At 39.2% G+C, this 23,185-nt stretch overlaps 1 protein-coding gene across 2 annotated transcripts in view; it reads left to right on the top strand.

The window, feature by feature from the left end:
- The window catches only part of COL28A1 (collagen type XXVIII alpha 1 chain), a 180,625-nt gene that overhangs the window by 8,873 nt on the left and 148,567 nt on the right, over nt 1–23,185 (top strand). The window contains exons 4-11 of one of the 2 annotated variants that reach the window (XM_006074585.4): nt 3,401–3,421; nt 5,040–5,096; nt 6,795–6,848; nt 8,871–8,912; nt 13,011–13,037; nt 18,995–19,039; nt 21,561–21,605; nt 22,611–22,664. In XM_006074585.4, the coding sequence (XP_006074647.1) occupies nt 3,401–3,421; nt 5,040–5,096; nt 6,795–6,848; nt 8,871–8,912; nt 13,011–13,037; nt 18,995–19,039; nt 21,561–21,605; nt 22,611–22,664 (345 nt within the window). The remainder of the gene's footprint in view (nt 1–3,400; nt 3,422–5,039; nt 5,097–6,794; nt 6,849–8,870; nt 8,913–13,010; nt 13,038–18,994; nt 19,040–21,560; nt 21,606–22,610; nt 22,665–23,185) is intronic. The other variant, XM_044946475.2, reaches the window with a different exon arrangement.

Below are 23,185 nucleotides of genomic sequence, written 5' to 3'. Positions count from 1 at the left end.
TCCTTTTGCTCTGATGAGGTCCTTTCTCTATTTATACTTTTTAATTTAAATCACAGTATCCACCCAGACTTTCACTGAACACGCCCTTCCCTCTGGCTTTGACCATGGTCTCCCAACTGTTCTCCACATGGCCTGCCTCTCTGCTTAAGCAAAATGCCTTACTACTCTCCAGGCCTCCAGCTCTGTCCACTTTTTTAAAATGTCCCTCCTCAGTGCAACCTTTGTCTGATTGCCCACATTGGTCTTTATGCCTTTTTTCCTTATCAACTTTGACATGTAGAACAACATTCCACTAATGAGTTGGTCCTTTGCATTCCTTTATTCAAAATCATCCAGAAGGCCAACCATTTCCAAACAACCATCCTATTCCTCCTTCTCTGTCCGCCAAGTCTGGGCTCTCCTTCCCACGCAGCTTGCTGTGCGGTATTTCTCTATCACTGGGGTTTATGGACTCCAAGTGTCCTTAGGGAATGCAGCCTTGTTCTTGTTTGAAACAGTCTTATCTATTGTGCAGTTTGGGTCCATTTTTGTTTCCATAGAAATATAAAAACAAGCAAACACAAAAGCCAATGAGTTCCAAAAATAATTAGTTGCATTGTTATCGCTTTTAAGCCTCGTGGCACATACATTTAAAGGGTAATGTGGCAAAGCAGAAATTGAATTTTCAAAGGAAAAGCGAAAAAAGTGTAAAATTACACATCTGCCACGCTAGCGGCTAAATTCATGAGTTTAAAATCGATAAGGACATTGCTTAGTATAAAAAGGTGATAAAGGGACACTTTGAATTTTTCTTTATTTCAGTAGCTATTTTCAAATTTTACAATCTGACTTGAATTATTAGTTGCTTTATTGCCTCTCTTTCAGATTTCTTTTCCTTCTCTCCCTCTCAGACGACACCAAGTTTCTGATGTATATTTTAAATATTTTCACAATTTGGATCATGTTCTAAGCATTCATCTTCAACTTTCTTTTTCATTCAACTTTTTAGGAAATTTCTCTGTTAAAATATATAAATTCAATACATTTATTTGAACTGCTGAGTGGTATTTTGCTTATTGATCCAGTATGTTATTGATGGATATTTTATTTCAAATTTTTCACTATTAAAAAACAATGAATGCTGAACTACACAAGAATTTCTCTAGGGTGTGTCTGGAAAGTATGTCAGGATCACAGGTGGAAGCCAGGACTTGTCCTGGGCAGCCTAGAGATAAAGCATGTAAATTTCAACTTTCTAGGCACAGCCAAATATTCTGGAGAGGGTAATGCTGTTTTCCACTAAAATTGTCAGTTTAGCTGAGTTTCCATTGTCCACATGACCTCAGTTCAGTTCAGTTCAGTTCAGTAGCTCAGTCGGGTCCGACTCTTTGCGACCCCATGAATTGCAGCACGCCAGGCCTCCCTGTCCAACACCAACTCCTGGAATTCACCCAAACTCCTTTCCATCGAGTCGGTGATGCCATCCAGCCATCTCATCCTCTGTTGTCCCCTTCTCCTCCTGCCCTCAATCCCTCCCAGCATCAGAGTCTTTTCCAATGAATCAACTCTTCGCAAGAGGTGGCCAAAGTATTGGAGTTTCAGCTTTAGCATCAGTCCTTCCAAAGAACACCCAGGAGTGATCTCCTTTAGAATGGACTGCTTGGATCTCCACATGACCTACTAGTTCTTAAAGACACAAGTATCTCATCTGCTTTCAGCCTGGGTTTACTTTGCCTAGTAATTTAAAATCACTGGGGTAGGGCAAGAGAAAGAGAGCATAGTTGAGATGCTGATTTTGGTAGGTAGGGTCTGTGGCCAGAGTTGGACCGCTCCCAAGACCACGGGGTCAAGCATCTTTGTTTTATAGACGTGGAAAAGGAACTGGAGGGATGATATGACTTGCCCACGGTCAGGTGGCTAGATAATGGTGGAAACAGGATGAAAATCCTAGATGACACTTAATTCCTAGTCTAAATTTTTCTGTGATTAAATCACCAGAACTACTTAAAGCAAGTTGCTATACCTTCTCTAAACAATTCATTTGTATCAAAATAAACGTAGAGTAAAAACAAAACTAACAGGATGCAGAGTCTTCTGTACAGGTACAACTCTGACTTATCTTTAGCTTCCTCATCACATTCTTTATTTTTAACAACTTACAACAAATACTCTGGTGCTTTTGCTTCCGTTTTCTATTTTATCATGTGTGAGCTACCCCTCAGATTCAGTCATAAGGCATTAATTTGACACATAAATTCTACCTTCAGAGAGTAATGATTCTATCTGTAAACATAGCTTGTGTCCACTGATTCAGACATGATCTTCTTTTCAGGTAATAATACCCCACTGAACTGGAGTGGAGGAGTGAGGCCTAAAGGTCTGACAAAAACCACATTGCAAATTTCTCTAAACTTATGAATTGAAAGTCGTTTTGAAAAATATTCTGGCTAATTCATCTCTGTGTGGTTAAGTAGGAAATAGTGCTGAACTTGGTCAGGTAGCTCAGCCCAAGAGTGTGACCTTGGGCAAGCCACAGCACCATGTCTCAAGTTTCTTTATGACAGAATGAGCCACCGGACCACACTGACTTCTAAGGCTCATTAATATTTCATGAAGTTATCACCCTAAAATTTATGTTCTAATGCTAAACAATAAATGCACATCTGTATAGGGATAAAATAGCTTCCCTGATAGCTCAGATGGTAAAGAATACGCCTGCAATGCAGAACAACCCTGTTCGATTCCTGGGTCGGGAAGATCCTTGGAGAAGGGATAGGCTACATACTCCAGTATTCTCAGTCTTCCCTGGTGGCTTAGATGTTAAAGAATCCGATCTGCCTGCAATGTGGGAGATGTGGGTTTGATCCCTGGGTTGGGAAGATCCCCTGGAGGAGGGCATGGCAACCTACTCCAGTATTCTTACCTGGAGAATCCCATGTACAGAGGAGCCTGGTGGGTTACAGTCCTTGGGGGTTGTAAAGAGTTGGACACGACTGAGCAACTAAGCACAGCACAGCACATAGGGATAGAAAAATAGAGAAAATACACAATTACATATTCTACCTAAGTCTTTGTAAATAAAAGAAAATTCTCATTATGGCTGATTGAGCTTGTAGCCAAACTATGGAGATTCTAGAGCTGATAAAAAGGAAGAGAGAAAACATGGGATGCAATAGGATGACGTTTCCAGAAAAAAATTGTTTTTAATGAATGTTAGTATCCTACATGTCTTCTATTAGTATATGGCTCAGAGCGCTCCTTGGGTGGTTGGCTGGGGCTTTATTGCTTTTACAAGGTTAAAAAGGCTGAATTGCTATTCTTCTTGGAAATTGCATATCCCATTGGGAATAATTAAGGCTAATAAGAAGCTGGAAGCAGAATCATGAATTGAGTTAATGTTTCATTCTTTTTTCCCTCCTAGGACATCTTATTTGAAAAGAAGGTAAGCACCACATGCTTTGATTACTATGAATTACTCCAAAATGCTCACATAATCAAATCAGCATTATAATTCACATTAGAAGGTAAGGTGTGACTAAATAAAAATCCTTTTTTAAAATGAGCTGCTCTATTTTGAGGCAGCCACTTGATTTCTTTTATGTTGCCATATCCACTGCAGGTTGGAAATTTTAGAAAAAGTAGGAAATATTTAAATGATTTTAGACAGTGGTTTTAGAAATCAGCGATAATGCACATGATACAGTTTTGCTTACTTTGATACTGATTCCTTCATCCTAACTGTGTCTCAATACCCATCGCTCATGAGGGTCCTCCACTCTAGTATGCCTTGAGTTGGCCAGGATGAAGTAGTGTTCCTGGCTAATGGACAGGGCTCAGAGTCACCCCTGCTGCCTGATGACTGACTAAGCTCATTCTCCTCCTTGATGGTGGCCACCAGACCAAGTGGCGAAGGAAGCTGGCCAATATTGGTTGGACAGTACTCAGCACAATTCATGACCATCAGCTTGCTGAGGACTGCTGTACTGGACGTATGTTTCTGGGTAGAGGGTTTAGAACATCTGAACTTAGTTCGAGAAATTGCTTCTTTAACATGAGGACACTTATAAGTAATATCACATAAAATACTTAGAAGCCAACCAAAGCTTGTAGAGAACCATGCTTCACTGAATCATACATGGTCAGATACATCACTATTTTCTGTGCCATTTAGAGAGATTTTAAAAAAGCTCTCTGCCAATTAAAATATGATACAGTGCCTTCTTATGAATCACAATTTTTAATTTTGTACTTAAGGCAAGAGTCCTTTTAGATGTACTTAGATATAGATTTTTAAATCCTGTATCACTTTTGTGCATACTTAAGAGAGAAAATATAAGCAAATGAAATTGGTTATTTCTGCAACTTCTTTGCATTCAAAGTCGAAATCTTCTGAATCACTTTCTGTCTCAGAGTCATTGCTGCCCTGGCTTTTGCACACAATACCGGCCCCTGTGCCACAAAAAGTATAGGTGATACAGCATTTCTTCCAGTGCTCTGATTGTGCCTTTAGAGTTTTCTTCCATCTCATTCTGGAAGAGCGGAAGGGCATGTGCAGAAAACACCAGTTTCACCCTGGTCAAGCCTGACTCATAGAATACTTCTTTTGATTTCAAAGATGTGAAAATAAGAAAAAAGATGCATTTCAGAATTGATAAAATACGGTTTAAATCAAAATTTTTCCTTTGTTGAGTAAAGCAGTATTTGATATTTGTATATTATTGAGCCTGGATGTGTTATATAGAAGAAAAACAGCAGAAATTCCAAAAGTCCACTGAAAATATTTGTTTTCTCATTTTAACTGATGAGTAGATGTTATATATTAATACATCCATTTTTAATGGAGGTCTATTTTATTTAACCATGCCAACATTTAATACTTTATTAGCTGGCTCTTCCTAGCTCAGAGTTTTCTTAGAAGAATTTTATAGGGAGAGCAAAAGCTCCATAAATTTTCAAGGTAAAGTTTCTTCAAGGGAGTGCTCCATTTCATTATGTGTTGAATGAGATTTAATATACTATATTTCACCATGTGTTAACGCTGTGTTTCATTGTTGATTTAGTGTGAACGTAAGATTTGTGAATGTGAGAAGGGGGATCCCGGCGATCCAGGGCCTCCGGTGAGTATATTTCTGCTTTGAACTTAGGGTCAGCTCAGGAAGTCCTAGCCATGATACTCTATTCTGAAAACACTGGGCTACTTTGTGCTGTTGAAAAGCAAATTGCAGCAAAAACGGAAATGTTGTGTCTTTCTTTTATTCCTAAAGGGATACATTCTGTGCTAAGAAATTAGCTTGGGATTTAACTGACCTGAACTGAGGGCAGATTTGCCTTAAAATCAGATGTTCTTCCCACAAAGGATATTTTAGCATCTCTTCTGCTGCGACAATTGGAGCCAGAATTTCTCAGTACTGAAGTGAAAATATAGAGAAAGGGTTCATATAGGTCCTTGGTGAGCTAGGCAAAGCTTCATCCCACTTCCAACTACAAACAAGTGACTGCTCCAGAACCAAGTGCAACCCCAAAAATGCCTAGTGGGGAGGAAGCCTGGTAGGGAGCTCTGGCTGTTAGTGAATTGTGTGAAATGGAAGACCCCACGTGGCAACTGGAGATAAATGGCAGGATTTGCTAACATGGTTCAGCACTTGAAATGATAATCCCCAAAGATGTGCGTGCTTCCCTTATGTTCTGCCCTAATACCTGGCACGTGCCATGTCTATTCTGGGAAGGTGCTGGAAACTTCATCACAATGACTGGAGATGCTAGACACTCCTCTAACACGTGCTTTTAGACACCTCCATGACGCTCCTTCAGTTTCTCATTTTCTTCTGTGATTTCAAGCCTTAGAGGTCAAGAGCCCAGAGGAGACATTTCACAAAAATGCATGAATAATGTTTTTGAACTGATGCTTGCATTTGGTGGCAAGGAGGGAAATGTGCACAGTGAATTTCTTAGACTCGGACACATTTTCTTCTGAGTCCTGGGTCCAAAACCTATACATTTTCAAATCATTCTACCCATCAAGGCATCAGAAAGGAAGAATGTCTTAATTTTTTTCTTCAAAATACACACTAGATATATCACACGAAAATGTGGCAGTCAGTAGAATCTGATTTTGGTCAGAGCAGAGGTTTAACTTCTCCTTCCTGTGCAGTCTTAGATTATACTTGTTACACCAAGAAATGGGCAGGAAAGGTTTGCTTGGGATATTCAATTATGTTTTAGAATAAACAGAAATAAATAGAAATAAATAGAAAACTTAATGATTGCTAAGCTAATCTGACAATTTCAGTCGCTTTATTGTTGGAAGAGATCACTGTACCATGTTTTTATAGGGATAGCCATATGTGTACATGTATGCATAGTCATTCAGCCGTGTCTGACTCTTTGGAACCCTCTAGACTGTACCCTGTCAGTCCACAGCCACAGAACTATGTCATTTAGCATTTATTGAGTGTTCCTAAAACCCGTTCACAGAAGAGTGAGATTTTTGGTGATTTGAGAATAGGAAAATAAAAAGCCTTTCTGGAACAAAACTGAAGAACTCTCTTATCCTATCTTTTGAAACTCTCCCTTGGATATCAAGGAGAGAGAGACATTATCTTTTTTTTGAGCAAATCTAGAGAATCTGCCTGTTCGAGACTGTCATCTTCCTGGTGTATAGTTTGGGAAAGCAGAGTTGAATCTCTGCTTGGTAGGCAAAGTTTTGTTTTTATAATCCTCTCTCATTTTATGGGATGAAGCTGATAAATTACTGTAAGGTGTAGGAAACTAATAGACTGTCTGTTGCATATAATCTTTTTCCCCTTTGCCTTCAGGGTACACATGGAAACCCAGGTATCAAAGGTGAGCGAGGACCAAAAGGAAACCCGGTAAATGACTAAACAGCTTTTCTTTAAACCAATGTATCTCCTTCTAGTTCTACTTAAAGAACAAAAATTGAGGAAACAAAGCATTGTATTTTAAGCAAATGCCAAAAAAATCTGATGATTCCTGTGAAGAATACAGGCTGTTTGCCTCCTGCATTATCTGTCTGGCTTGTATAAACTTGTATTTACAAATTCAGAGAAGCATATGGCCATTTCAGTCAATACAGGAAACCTAGGGAGTTGAATAAAGAGAAACTCATTCTTAAATAATGGCGGTCTAAATTGAGTACTACAATGTTTCATGAATCACTAATACATATTCCAAAACACATTGCTGTTGGCACTTGAGTTTTAAGAATTAAAACTCCTTTATGAATTCCTTAATTCTTTTCTTTGTGTGCCATCCAAAAAAGAAAATCTTTGATTTAAAAAATTATATCATTGTTGGGATGGTCTTTCAAGAGAACAGAAGGAATCATAGGAGATGGATTAGCAAATGTAACCATGTGAAAATGTAAAGAAAAATTGTATTCAATGAAAAACAATAATTAAAATAAAGAGGAAGACATGTATGGAAATGTTTATGTCAAATACAATGGACATTGATGTAATTGCTACGATGCATCCGTCTGATGTCCTAAGTCATTTCAGGTGTGTCTGACTCTTTATGACCCTGTGAACTGTAGCCTACCAGGCTCCTCTGTTCATAGGATTCTCCAGGCAAGAATACTGGAGTGGGTTGTCATTTCCTTCTCTAGGGGATCTTCCTGACCCAGGAATCGAACCCGTGTCTCTTAGTCTCCTGCATTGGCAGGAGGATTCTTTACCACAAGCACCACCTGGGAAGCCCTGCTGTAATGCATAACGACTTTATAAAATAGGTGAGAAATGAATAATTAAATGGTCAAAAGACACAAACAGTTTTCAAGAGAGGAAAAAAATCTAGTGAATAAAGAAATAGAAAAATGTCTAATTTCACTGGATAATGGATGAAATTTAAAGACTGACAATGAGGTGCCCTTTAATACTAATTATTCACATTTTAGAAACTTTGGACTCCAAGGCTCTTGGGGTGTTTTGGAGGTGGGGGTGGAGGGAAGTTCACATAGCTCATATCTAGTTCATATTGGTTTTTTTCCGTATTTTAAATTTTAAAAAGTTTCTTAAAGTAACTAACATAGCAGTAATAAAACAATAATAACTAGCAATATGGTGGTGAAACTACTTTCTTCTTCATTGCAAGGGTAACTTGGCACAAACACAAACATTTTGGGAAGCAATTAGGGACTACGTAAGAAGCATTCAAATGTTCAAAATTTTAATCCCAATAACTCCATTTCTGAGAATAGGTTTAGGGCGTTAATGAAACATATAATAAGTTAGATGCATGAGAGCATTTTTGCCAATTGCCTGCTTGCCAAAGAGAGGGAACATAAAGTATTCTTGGGTGGCTTTACAACACACACACACACACTCACACCCCTACACTCTCCCACTTTCTACGGATCTGAATTAATGCCATCACGTCTTCTTTTTTGTTTTGTTAAATACCTGTTGTAAGTCTTTGTGACCATTTCATTTATTTGGCTTGTAATTGTGTGCCACATAATATATTTTCCTAAGTCTTGCTGAAATCAAGCAATCACTCTTCAGGACATTTTGGAAAACATTCCAAAGCCCCTTGGAGAAAAGCCAGAGTGGCTGGCTCCGAGAGAGGGTACAATGGTCTATTTGAGAAACAACGGCCGTGTTGTTAAACTAGCATGAGAATCTCGGCCTGAGCTGTGAAAACATACCTGCATTCTGCACCCTATAGTCTGGCTTCACTTCAAAGGGCAAAGGCTATCTGAATTGCTGTTTTCTTCCCTGACTGCATGGGGAGAATGTCAGTCAGTGGTCAAGGTCAAAGATACTTTCCCCATTGGGTTGACCTATTAATCTGGGAATTCTGAAGAGTGCATTTTATTGAGCAATCACTTGCTCTGCAGGGTGGTGGAATTTTGACTGAATTTTTTCTTGTCACAGGGTGATGCTCAAAAAGGGGAACCTGGAGAAAGAGGCCCAGGGGTATGTACATGACTGAAATGCCTTCCTAAGAAAGTAATCCCAGGATGCTAAGATTCGGTAATGGATCATTTTGACCCCTGCAGTGCAAGTGCAAAAATGATTTATGTCTACCTGTGCTCTGGATGGCTCAGACAGGCAATCAGACAGATTATGATCGCAGAAGCTGCAATGTGAGGAGAAATACTCTATCCAAAAGGGGTGAGGATGGGACAGAGTGCTCCACCACATGACGCCCCTTGATGCTCAAGTTGAGATTTGTGAAAGGCTCCAATGAGAAAAATATTTTGCTTTGCTTCTTGTGCTTTTTATAAAAAATAAAAAGATTAATTTAAAGATCCGGGGAGCCTAAGAATTACATCATCCCAACTATGGTTTTGTAAATCCAATTCTACAGGCAAAAGAAGAGATCATTCTAGTTGATTTATCATCCTTAAAATTAGATGATGTCAGAGACTGAACGACTGAGAAATAATTACTATACATTTCTTCTTTTGCATTTTCCTGGAGAACTGCAGTGGTGTAGCAAATAGCAGAGAGGTATACAGGAACTTAAAAGGAAGCTGTATTATGTTTCTCTCTCAGCTTATCCCCTTGGATGAAAAAGCCCAGGACTCAGACCCAGAGGTTTAAAAAACACTTCTCTTGGCGTTTGTAATCAATGTCATGGGAAATCTGATAGAAAGCTTGATAAGCTCAATGGAAATTTCTTCAGAAATTTGTGTTATTCATTCAGGAAAGACTTTATTTTAGGTATGTTCTATGTATAAAACATACTGTTAGTGAAAATAAAATTAAGACAAAGTACTTATTTTCAGGAAAATCCATTATCTCAGAGGAGAGGTAAAACAGCTATAATATGAAGCAGAATGTCAAAACATTGTAAAAATTTCATGTGTCAAATATTATGTATAAATGGGCATTCAGAGAAGACCAGAGCTGTCAGGGTGGGTTCTATGGGACGAGCCCTCACGAGTGAAAAGGAAAGGACCAGGTCAGATCAAAACAGACTGGGAGGTGGAGGGGCAGGCATTGCAGCTGGAGAGCGCTGTGAGCAGCAACCAGGGGGAGGGCAACGAGCGAGGAATGGCGAAATGGGGCCTCAAGAGGAGTGCTGGCAGACGCAGCCTGAGGGGCCGAGTGGGTGGCCCCTGATGCCTGGAAGGCTGGGCTTTGCTGGGTGATGGACTCCCCGTGAGATTTAGATGAGGCACACGGCCCCAGAGCTGTGGTTTTAGAAGATTAATTGGGCCTGGCTCTGAAAGCAAAACTGAAGTGGGGATAAGTAGAGCGTGTACTTTGAAGAGGTTTGTTGCTACAGGCTGCATGAGAAGTAACAGGGACAGTAATTAGCTAGAGCTGCTCTGGCCAATGTGAGTCTCCGGCCATGTTTCTCAACCGGTGGTCAAGACAGGCAAGCCGGAGGGGAGGTGTGCTGGCGGAACGAACTGCACACTGAATTTTGATGACTCAGTATCAAAAAAAAGACAGAAAATATCTCACTGATAATTTTTTAATATTGATCATGTGTTAAAATGACAGAATTTTGACCTGTTAGGAGACATAAAACATATTATTAAAAATTAATTTCACCTGTTAATTCTTAGATATTTGAAGTGGCTATGAAGGAACTGAAAAAGACATATGTGGCTCACGTTATATTGGACAGAACTGAGCTACGGTGACGACAAAACAGAAAGGAGGGGAACATTGTGAGAACCACGAAGGTGCAGAAATGTGGGGATGTGGTGACTAACTCTAGCTCAGCAGCTCAGCAAGATTTACTGAGCGCTTGCTATGTGCTGGGCCCTATACTGGGTGAGGGGGAAATGGAGGTGAGCAAGGTAGAGAGATCATGCTTCATGAAGTGTTCACGCAGCAGGAGGCGATCAATAGGTGAATCAGTGAATAAGAATTCCAGTCAGTGAGAAGGTTCAGTTCAGTCACTTAGTCACGTCAGACTCTTTGTGACCACATGGACTGCGGCACACCAGGCCTCCCTGTCCATCACCAGCTCCCAGGGCGTGCTCAAACTCATGTCTGTCGGGTTGGTGATGAAAATACAAAACAAGGTCACGTGGGTTCCTAGGCAGAAAGAGCAGTAAGTACAAAGGCACTGAGGCAGAAGAAGCTTGGGGGGCCCAGGAAATGGCAAGAGAGCCAGAGCTTGAGGGAGAGTCAGGGTAGGAGATGAGGCTGTGAGGTAGGCAGGGGCTGGATCACATGGGCCTTGATTTGTAACTAAGGGCCCTGGGGCCCACCTGAAGGTCCAGGGGTGGAGACTCTGCGCTTCCATTGCATGAGGCATGGGTTCGATCCCTGGCCAAGAAAAGTTCCTATGGTGTGGCCAGAAAAAACAAAACAACATTGATTATACACATAGGTGTAATTACCAAAAAACAATAAGCTCTGTATGAAACTAAGTGTCCTGGAAGCTGTTGGAGAATTTTAATTGGTTGGATTAAAAGCATGGAAGGGGCAAGTAGAGAGAAAAGATGATAATAAACTTTTGATTTCTGTCTGATTTGAAATATGATGGTACCATTAATAGAAATAGGAAAGTCAGAAACAAATTTTGCAGAGACCAATGAGCAGAGTGTTGACTGTCTTAAATTTGAGTATTTTAAAACTAGCAAGTAAAACCAGAGATTTCAGGGAAAAAACTAAAAAGAAAACAAACAATCTGTGGTGGATTTGTTTTGATGTTTGGCAAAACTAATACAGTGTTTCAGGTTTAAAAATAAAAACAAAAACAAAAACAAAAATAAAAAAACAAGAAAATAAAACAGGAAAAAGATTATACTATAAAAAATAATATTCCTTTATTTTTGTAAAGTGTACTGGCTCCTTCCTAAATACAATCTCACCTCTCTGAACATAAAATGATGACAGGATTTTAAATATGATGGTGGGTTAGAAGGGATGCAGATCACTCAAGATTCCTGAGATGGGAAGTCCAGCCATTTTTTAGTGCTGCAAACATGAATTGTTTTTATAAAGAACACCAGTTTAACTGTGGCCTTTAACTTTAAGCACTATACTACACCTTAAACCATTTACGTGAATAAGCGTTTCCAACATGGATTAAATTGTACCATAACATTTCCTTCTTTTTACTAGTTTTACTCTTCAATTTCTCAGTGACTGCACATTTGGAGAGAAGTGTTATTTGTTTCCTAAAGTTTTCCTTTTTATCTTTTGTAAAAAAGTCCTGCACAACAAAATTTTGTACTCGGACTCGCATGTAACTACACTTACGTCTTGTTTATTCCACTGGTTTCTCCAGCTCACTTAAAAATATGCCTTACAATTCTATTTTTATACTTGGAAACTATAGTTGTGTGAAAAAGACACTTGATCCAATTAAAGACTTGGTGTTGCTTAAAGCTGGTAATTTCCCAATCAGGTTAAAATTCAGCGTCGTGTTACTTAAAGGACTGTGGGCAGTGACACAACAGAGAAGGCTGTGCAGGGTTCCCAAGAGTGACACACAAGAGCTGCAGAATCGCCGGCCCCTTATTTAGCACGGGATAAAATATAGTAACTTAAAGGCCACTGTCTCACCAGGGTTGACAAAGGAACTATTCATTTCTGTGATGTTCTATATTCGAGACCGAATTTGAAAGGAGGACCTGAATGGATATAAATATTTACAGGGATTTTAAAGGTCATTATCTCAGCTCGTTTCCAAAGCCAAATTTTCTAACAGTCTCCATGGAACATCCTCAGCTGTGAGAGTTCATAGTTCAAAAGTCAATATAACAATTTTGAAAGGGCTGTTACAGGTTGTCACTGCTACAGTGAGTTTCAGTGTATAGTCTTTCCTTTAGCTCTGGGCGAAAGGGTAAGAAATTGGGTTTGAAAAAAATATGTGGACCTAAGAATAGACTATAATAAAAGGAAACATAGGTTCTTCTCTTCCCTCTACTATATGCACATTCCCTAAGAGCAAAGATAAGTGAACGAGCTTATTTATCTTTACCTGGTCTTACTTTCCAAGACTGTACAAATGTGCTTTGTTATACTTTATAAATGAAAAATATCAGATACTTCCTCCAACTATGCCTTTTAATATCATATTCTACTTTCTTTTTTAATTAGGGAATCCCTGGGTACAAGGGTGAGAAGGTAAGTTGGTAACAACAAATAAAATTTCATAAAGAAAAACAGAAACATAACTGTATTTATATATTCGTGTATGTGTGTTAGTTGCTTAGTTGTGTTGGACTCTTTGCGACCCCATGAACTGTAGCCCACCAGGCTCCTCTGTTCATGGGATTCTCCAGGCAAGAATACTGGAATGAGTTGCCATTTCCTTCTCCAGGGGATCTTCCCAACCCAGGCATTGAACCCAGGACTCCTGTATTGCAGGCAGATACTTTATTGTCTGTGCTACTAGGGAAGCCCATTTCTATACTTAATAAAAGTTATTTTCCCTTATTTTTGGAAGTCTGGATTCTCAAATTCCTAGTTACATTTTTAACTCTGTTAACATAAAATAATAATAGAACTTAAGATATGGGTATATGCTATAAAGAATGGAAGGTGGCCCAAGATTCCTGAGATCAGAATCCAGTCTCTCTTAGCCCTGTAAATATGAATTGTTTTCAATAGAGAATCCTGGCTTTTACAGCCATGCATCACAAGTATCCAGCCCAAAAGTTTCTATGTACAACAGGATCCAGCAATACTACAATTAGGCTGGTCCCTTGGCACTTAGCTCCTTATGAAACGTAGACATAAGACCGTCTACTGGGGGAAAGAGGATGGATCATCCTGCTTAAGCAGTAAAGAGCTACTTATTTCATTTAGTCAATCATCTAGGTAGAGCCTGCAGGAGGAGTGAATTTGATAAAGGTTATGAGTTGTTAGATTATTTTATGATTATTTGGAAATTACAAATTATGACATCAGTTCAGTTCAGTTCAATTCAGTCACTCAGTCGTGTCCGACTCTTTGCGACCCCATGAATCGCAGCACGCCAGGCCTCCCTGTCCATCACCAACTCCCAGAGTTCACCCAAACTCTTGTCCATCGAGTCAGTGATGCCATCCAGCCATCTCATCCTCTGTCATCCCCTTCTCCTCCTGCCCCCAATCCCTCCCAGCATCAGTCTTTTCCAATGAGTCAATTCTTCGCATGAGGTGGCCAAAGTACTGGAGTTTCAGCTTTAGCATCATTCCTTCCAAAGAAATCCCAGGGCTGATCTCCTTCAGAATAGACTGGTTGGATCTCCTAATTATGACATCAAACTGATTTAAAAGAAATGAATGTGTTAGACTGGAGTTCAGGAATCTTTGAGAGTGTTCAGTTGTTCATTGGAGAAGGCAATGGCACCCCCACTCCAGTACTCTTGCATGGAAAATCCCATGGACGGAGGAGCCTGGTGGGCTGCCATCTATGGGGTCACACAGAGTCAGACACGACTGAGCGACTTCACTTTCACTTTTCACTTTCATGCATTGGAGAAGGAAATGGCAACCCACTCCAGTGTTCTTGCCTGGAGAATCCCAGGGATGTGGGAGCCTGGTGGGCTGCCATTTATGGGGTCGCACAGAGTCAGACACGACTGAAGTGACTTAGCAGCAGCAGCAGTTGTTCATTCCTAAGTTTATGCTGCTATTATTATATGCTCACCTTGTCAGATAAGCTATTTAAAATCAGAACATGTCGCTATCATTCATTCTGTCTTAAAACCCTCAGACCTGGGCAGTGAAAGTGTTAGTCGCTCAGTCGTGTCTGACTCTCTGCGACCCCATGACTACAGCCCACCAGGCTCCTTTGTCCAAGGAATTCTCCAGGCAAGGATACTAGAGTGGGTAGCCAGGGGATCTTGCCGATCCAAGGATCAAACCTGGATGCCCACATTGCAGGCAGATTCTTTACCATCTGAGTCACCAGAGAAGTCCAAGGCCTGCGTTACAGGGTCCTGTTCTGGGTCCCCTCCAACCTCCTCACTAGTGACGGAGCCAGGAGTCTGCAGGGTGAGAGGCCCTTGCCCCCTCCTCCCGGATCATACTCTGGGTAACTAACACCCTAGAAGACCCTGCCAAATGGCCTGAGCCCACTTTAAAGGCTCACACAAACCTGTTCCCCATGTCCATCGTCTTCCTAGCCCTGAGGGAAACCAAATGGAAGCTTTGCTGGGACAGGAGGGCCCATGGAGGAGGCTTTGTTATGCTGCTTCGGGCACCTTCACAGACACACACACATAGCTTCTTTTGCTGTGGAAGGGGCTGAAGATGGGAAGTGCAGTGGGAGCTGGGCTGTAGGTCATGGGCAAAGGTCTCCCACGTGGACCTCTGAGGAATTCCAAAACTCCTTTAACTTTTCACTCCTTTTGTAGGTTTATTTGCCAAGAAAGGAAGTTAGAACAGTACTAGTTTATTAGCTTGACGTGTAACTTTCAGCTACTTAGATACGTGGTGTGTGGGCCTCTGCTTGCACTCTTGCCCCAGGGCCCTTGTAAACATTAGAGTTAAACCTACATATGAGCAAATAAATATATTCTTAAACTGGAGATGTTAGGCCTTAAAGGGGAAGAGTGTGAGAAATGCCATGATTCTGTACTTGGCCATAAGAACATGAACAACTCAATGTCTTAGAATGCCTGTTTTTTCATCTGTATAGAACTGGATCAATGCAAGCCTCCTTAATTTATCAGGTGTTTTCGGTGGTTCAGTGGTAAAAAATATCCACCTGCCAATGCAGGGGATGTGGGTTCGATTCCTGGGTCAGGAAGATCCCCTGGAGAAGGACATGGCAACCTGCTCCACTATTATTGCCTGGGAAATCCCATGGACAGAAGAGTCTGGTAGGCTACAGTCCATGGGGTCTCAAAAGAGTCAGGCATGGCTTACAACTAACAAACAATTTACAGGGTGATTGGAAAGTGAAATAGAATAATGGATGTGAAAATGTACTGTAAATTATTAGCTGGTCTATAAATATATGGTTCTATTATGAAGAGACAGGGAACAAATGAAAGTATGGGAAAGTTAAGAAAGTTTCATGACTGTAAATAATTGTGCCAAATGGACTTCCCTGGCGGCTCAGATAGTAAAGAACCTGTCTGCCAATGCAGGAGGTGCAAGAAATGTGGGTTGGATACCTGGGTTGGGAAGATCCCCTGGAATAGGAACTGGCAACCCACTCCAGTATTCACGCCTGGAGAATCCCATGGACAGAGGAATCTGGCAGGTTACAGTTCATGGGGTCAGAAAGAGTCAGACATGACTGAGTGAGCAACACTAACTAAGTTGTCCTAAATATATAGAGCCGAAGAAAATTCTCCATGGTGCCATCTTGATTTATACAATATGTTAATTATCAACACCAGGAAACTCTCTGTGTGTATATATATATATATATATATATATATATATTTAAAAGATTCACTTAAACTTCTGGAGAATAATGTTTACTGGAGGGGCCCTTGTTTGGAAAACACAAGATGTCAGAGCAAAAGGACCCTGAACTATCCACATTCAAGCCAGAATTTCACCAGGAGAAGTGGCATCAGAAATTGGAGGCTGGGAACAGAGCTAATCTGTTCAGAGTTTTCTGAAGTGCTTGCTCTCAGGAACTTTGTAACTGTGACCATTCCACATGGATTACTGAGCCCACCAAAGGAGAAAATGCCTTTGCAGAGGCAAATAACATGAGTACAACATTTTCATTGATGGGAATCAACCCCCAAACCAATGCTGCCTCTCAGGACCCTATAGCTAACAAATCTGCCTGGACAAATGGAAAGTGAGTTTTAGCCAAAAGAATTTTGAGCATATTTACAGTACTTTTCTGTTTTATATTTTGGTGGTTGGCTCATTTTATTTCCACTCATATTTATTTCCACTCATATTTATTTCCACTCATTTTACTCCACAACAATAAATTAAGTGCTTTCTACTTGATTCTTCAAGAGTGATTTTCCATTTGCATTGAGAAATAAATGTTCAGCTTGTTTTCAGGGAAAGCTCAGTTTTTCCTGGGTCAGGCTGACTCACAATATGATGAGGAGAGAGGACAGATTGCTTCTGAATAGAGGCATAGTTGGATCTAAAAATTGTACCCCCTTCTTGCCTGCTGCAGATGCCAGCAATATACCAGGCAGGACCCCAGGCAGAGGTGTCAGGTTAGTGAAGAGTAACTTGCAGACGGTGGCAGCATGCCCTGTGCAGCTCTGGGTGGTTGAGGAAGAACACGGACTTGGGTGTCTAACAGACTCAAGACTGTGGTCATCAACAAGCTGCTTAATCTGTTTGAGCCTCATTTTCCTTGTGATGAATGGAGACATATATGCCATGCAAGGCTGTTGTGGGGATTAGCAATAACATCAAGACATTTTGGCACACACTCTGCATCCATAATTGGTGGTCACAATTATCATTTCCCTTCTTAGAGCAAAGTGTGGTCGGCAGGTTGGCTGTCAATCTGCAAACTGTTGCTATTTTGTGTTGAGCTGAAGCTTGCAGCAGAGTATAACTCCACTGTATCACTAAACGTCCTGTTTAGCTTAGCTGACATTTTTCATAGCAAGATTTCCTTAATGAAGGAAGCAGAGCAGTGACGTTCATGCTAGCATAAGTTGCTTATGTCATTGTGTATTAGCTGTTCAGGACGCATGCTCTAGAGCAGCACAGAGATAATAAAACAGCAGCAGAAACAGAAACTCGTAGTGACGGCACTGGATTAAGAGTCATTGGCTGGCATGAACATTGATGTAAATCATTTAACCTCCCCAACAGAACTGCCTTCTCTTAAAAATATGAATTGCTTGGAGGCTCAGAATAAATAAATATATACGTGAACACACTTTGAAAATTCTAACTTTAGTTGTTTTTCTAATTGACTTTGTTACTTTTAAATTCTAATTATTCAAAGTCTTAGAAGTCTGATATAATGGATTAGTATTCAGAGGCCCCAGTTCTCATTCTGTCTGAGCAAGTTACATTTAAATCACAAATTTTCATTCTGTGAGACTGGGCTAATACTATCTACCTCAGACATGATTTACATTATTAAGTGATTAAAGATTTACATCAGTGATTTAAATGGTTTACATCGATGTCAGATTAACTGAGATAATGTCTGTAAAATAACACTAATAATAAACAGTAAAGCATCATTTAAATGTTAATTTTTTCCCCCATTAATATTCCAGGAAAGGCAGGACCGTAGGCTGAGGTGATGGAAAATACACAGCAAGCTTGCCACCACCCCTGACTCTCTCTTTCACTGCAGACCTTGCTCATACATTGTGGCTCCCTTCTCTGTCAAGTCAGAACCTTTTCCTCATGGATTTCTAGGCAAACGTTACTAATTGATCAAAGTTGGTGCTCAGGCCAGAGCATGTGGTGTTGTGGAAAGAACAGGGTCTCTGAGTCTGAGTAGACCTGGTTTCAGACCTTGACTCTTCTTTACTAGCTCAGTGATGGAGTGAAGTTATCTTATTGAGCTTCAGTTTCCTCAGGTATAAAATAAGATGAAAGTGAAGGGGATTAGGAGGTACAGACTGTCAGTTATAAAATAAATAAGTCACATGGATGTAATATCTAGCACAGGGAATATAGGCAATATTTTAGAATAACTTTGGATGGTGTGGAATCTATAAAAATGTTGAGTCACTATCTTGTACACTTGAAACTAATCTAATATTGCAAGTCAACTATATGTCAATAAAAAAAAGACATCTAAGGATCAAATTGCAAAAAAATAAAAAAAATGGAATGGCAAAACTGATCTCATTGGGCTGTAATGTGGATTCAATTAAATCACATATATGCAAAGGGCATATAATATATGGTAGATGCTTATTAAGCCTTGGTTTCTTTCCTCTTAATTTCATCCATGTCTCAAAAATGTGAAGCCTCATTAGGTGGTATTACTAATTTGATTCTGTCAAGTTAGGAATGACTCAAGGATAAAATTTTTCAGAGTTCATGCCCAAACAACCCACAGTATTAAGGATAAAACTGTGTTTAATTCATCAGACTGCTAACGTCATAAGATTCAGCTGGGACTCTTATAAAAAGAATACTAACACTGAATGACCGTCTTCTTTATCTTGTGTATTTATTTTTTAGGGTGAACGTGGAGAATGTGGTAAACCCGGCATAAAGGGTGACAAAGTAAGGAACATGCTTTTAAAATGCTAACAGCTGTTAGCTCTCTTTGGGGCTGAGTTTCCTTAAGAGGAAATCCTGGGAATCATAATGTTGCTCTCACTACTGGAATTAGAGCGTCACCATTCAATTTTCACATCTGTGAAACATGAAGCAGAAAACAAAGCCACCCCTAACTTTAGTTAATGGAGCCCCCACACGCCTCTGCGGCACCCTAACCTTTGAGACCAGGCCCACTAAATGTTAATGGTGAAAGAGTAACTTAACTGGCAAAGTCAGTTCAAGATCCAATTGGATCAAAGTGGAATAGTTTTCCAGATGTAAATTAAACCCGGAGAACAAGCACCTTCCAAAATAGAATGAATGCTATGAAATAAGTTAATGAACTACTTTTCAATATTAGGGAAGAACTAGATATAGAAAGGGGTTTGAAACTGAAAATGCAGCCAACCACAGATAACTGAGTAGTTATTTACCTTCATTAGAAAATAAATATGAATAAAATATGTAAACTGGAGACAGCATTAAAATGTTAAGGAGTTCCTTAATGGACCAGAAATACATAAAGAGTGTATTTGAAACATGATAAAGGATCCAAAAAAGTACAGAGTGAAAGTAAATAGTTTTCATTACAATTAACTGTTAACAGCATGCCACCAACATAATAAAGCGCTTCAGTATCCATCTTTTAATTATGGGAAGGGTCAAGGAGAGAAAATGAGGCAGAAGGTAAGAAGAAAAGCAGAAAATAGTGACCCTGGCCTATTAACTAAACACTTTAAATAGCTTGAGACTTTCTGAAAGCTTTTAAACTACTGTAGTGTTAAAGGATGGGTGAATCTGAAAAATGTAGTCTTGGTAATTAATTATCTCTGGGAAAAATGAAAGGTGTGATAATGAATGGATTCTTCCCAGAGAATAACTGAAAACGGGAGATGGACATGGACTTGAAAATACGGAAGAAGGGACACACGGAACAGAAATGAAAGTCGAACAATAACTGGGAAAACTATGTGAAATAAAAATGGCTGACAAAGATTTAAAGTCGTTCATTGACTAAGATGCCAGGGATTGTTAAATGCCCTATTATTTTCAGTGCTAGAAAGAAAGAAAAGTACTGACAATTATAAATGTAAGACGGCATTGATTGTATCATGTATTCCAATATCAGAGATGTAAAAATCTGAAAAAAGGCATGTCTAAACTCAAAGAAATATAGTGTCCTTGACATGATGGGTTCATGTAAGTTTACATGTAAAATGTACAAAGAACAGGAAAAAACATAAAACAGAAAATATAAATGGATAATAAATGAACATATAAGCAGTCAGAGAAGTAAAATTTAAAACATTAAAATATTTTAGCAATAAATATTAAAAATATAAAGTAATACATAATACTGTATTGATGGGGGTTCTATAAAATGAAGATGTATTCTCTCTAATTAGGTAGTGGGAATGGAAATCTGAACACACTTTATGGAGGAAATGTTCCTTTATCTTTCCATATGTGGAGAGACAAAAGAAAGTGAGAGAGAGCCTTAAATGTGCTTCAGGTTCTTTGCCAATCATCATCTTCTAGGAAATTATCCTCAGGGATAAATCGGAAGTTGAACAGAGATTTATACACACAGATATTCACTATAATATTGCTAACAATAGAAATCATCGGAAACAACTTAAACATCAAAACTAGGGAAATGAGTAATTATAATTATGATAGATTCACATTCTTAGATATTATTCCGCTTACTAAGAGTTTTTAATGACAAGCAAAATATTTTTGATTGAATGGAAGACCAGATAAGTAGGACACAAAATTGGATCTACATTTTGATTAAATTATTTAAGGAAAAAAAATCTATTGGGAACAATATTGTATGAAAATATGCCTAAAATGTTAACAGCAGTTGCCTCTGTGTGATTGTTGTCCATTTAGTTTTTTCTATAATTGTCATGGTATAAATATTATAAATAGGTTACATTTTGGTAATAAAAAAAAGTAGAAATTTGAGAAAAGAGAGACTAGATTATACTCTTATAAAAAGAAACTTTAAAGGGTTTCCTAGTTAACAGACATATTGAAATATTTTGTTAGAAGAGTATTGAGTATAAACTGTGTTTTGCCAAGTTCCATGTCCTGAAGATGGGGAAGAGAGTGATGTATACATTGTGGAAACTCACTTAATTTAACTGATATTGCCTTGTTGGAAGAATAAGTATTCCACAAAGTATAATGCTTTCTAAGAATTCTTAAGAAATACATTTTAAAAATTCTGATCAAAATGTCAAATATATATAGGTAAAGACGTAATCCAAAATTGTGGTTTCATGAATTTTCTTACTAAAGAAAAGCTGGAACCCAAGGTGGCTTGTTAATAAGGATCATTTTGTTAACAGTGAATCTGATGTTTGGATAAGCTGGGAAGACTGGCCACTACTGAGAATAAAGTCCCTTCTGTGCCACCTAAGATCACTGCAAACTAAATAGATATTTAGAGTATCTTACTACTAATTTTATTTCACAGGGATCCCCAGGGCCAAATGGACCAAAGGGACCCAGAGGAATTCAGGTAAGGGAGTGAAAACCAAATCTAAGTCTGTATTAGAATCATCTAGGAAGCTTTTAAAATCCCTTTGCCCACTTGTACTCTCTACCAATTCAGTCAGAAGATTCCCAGGTAATTACAGTGTGAAACAAAGTTTGAAAACTGATGCTCTAATATTTTGAATAACTAATCCAGGCTCCCTCGAGATAGTTACCAGCAGGTGAGTCTACTTAGTGAGTAGCTAAAGAGTAAAAGTTAACAACAACAACAAAAAAATTAGAGTCTAGGAAGATAAAAGCATAATGTCAAAGCAATTGAAAACAGAATGTACCTATGTTTGCACTGCTGCTGGGAAAGCTATGCATTTTATATAAATTACAGCATTTGTATTGTTCCATCATAGTCACTGCTCAATAACATGCAATGATTCTTCCAGAAAATGATTTGAATCAGTTTTTTCCAGTTTGGGGACTTGCCTTGTCTAAACTTGTAATGGGAGGAGTGTGTGTATGCGTAAAGTGCTAATTTCAGCATTTCAAAAACTCTACTGAAAATTATACCTTTACTGCAATTTCCTAGATGGCAGCTTGTTCAAACCACCATCTTCTTTGTTCTGGTCTGGAATTGTGTCAGGGCAGGGCAGTAACTGATTATTATCAAAGGGTCATTGGACACTCCAATTTTCAGTTATATGCCGTGAATATTAATACATATTTTTAAAGCTGCTGTTTAATCAAAATCTTTCCAGAAAGTGGTCCAGCGCAGGAATAATGTTGGAAGCACAGGTTTAGAAAATGAACAGCTCATCAATAAATGTTTGCTCTCAGCTTTAGGTACTATTTTAGAAGCTGTGTGTTTGACACAGGGAATTTAACTCATCCCATTTCTCCGTGTGTGTAACCTTCACTTAACTCTGAGTCAGACAGTCCTGACTTCCAACTCCAGGATCTCTAGGGACCCTTATGAATGATTCACTCCTCTTTGGCCTTTTGTATGCAGAACTAATTCTTGGTTTTCATCCTGGAGCAGGGCATTGCTGGACCTCCTGGGGATCCAGGCCCGAAGGGATTTCAAGGCAATAAGGTAATCATCCCCGCCGGTTATAGATAGGCAGAGTGCCTTTCCCCTATTGACCTAAGGGGCTACATGTTTTTATTAAGCAGGAGTCCGTGGATTCTTTGAGGATGAATCTTCGGGAAAACGTAATAATCTGCAGGTGTCACACACAGAATCATGTTTACGTCTATGTAGGAAGCTAGTGTCATAGTTTTTCATTTATTATTATTATATTACTCAGAGGGGCATTATTAAATGTAAGCCATTATCCAGAATTTCTGCAGTTTCCATCTTACTCCAGGCTTTTAGTCATTTTATGACTCACTAGAAATTGAAAAGTAGTAATAAATAACACAATTGAAATCACTCTATTGCCCACAGGTAATGTGAACTCAGTATACAACTGATAAGTAAAGGGGATTTATAACTTTCCTATCAACAAAAATTAAGCTTTTTAATTGAAAGAGTGTAACCCTGTGGCTCAGATAGTAAAGAATCTGCCTGCAATGTAGGAGACCAGGGTTCAATCCCTGGGTTGGGACTGAAGG

Source organism: Bubalus bubalis, chromosome 8 (genome assembly GCF_019923935.1).
Source record: "Bubalus bubalis isolate 160015118507 breed Murrah chromosome 8, NDDB_SH_1, whole genome shotgun sequence".
In the NCBI taxonomy this organism is placed as follows: Eukaryota; Metazoa; Chordata; class Mammalia; order Artiodactyla; family Bovidae; genus Bubalus; species Bubalus bubalis.
Note: the sequence above shows the minus strand (reverse complement) of the source record. Positions and strands in the feature narration are given on the sequence as shown.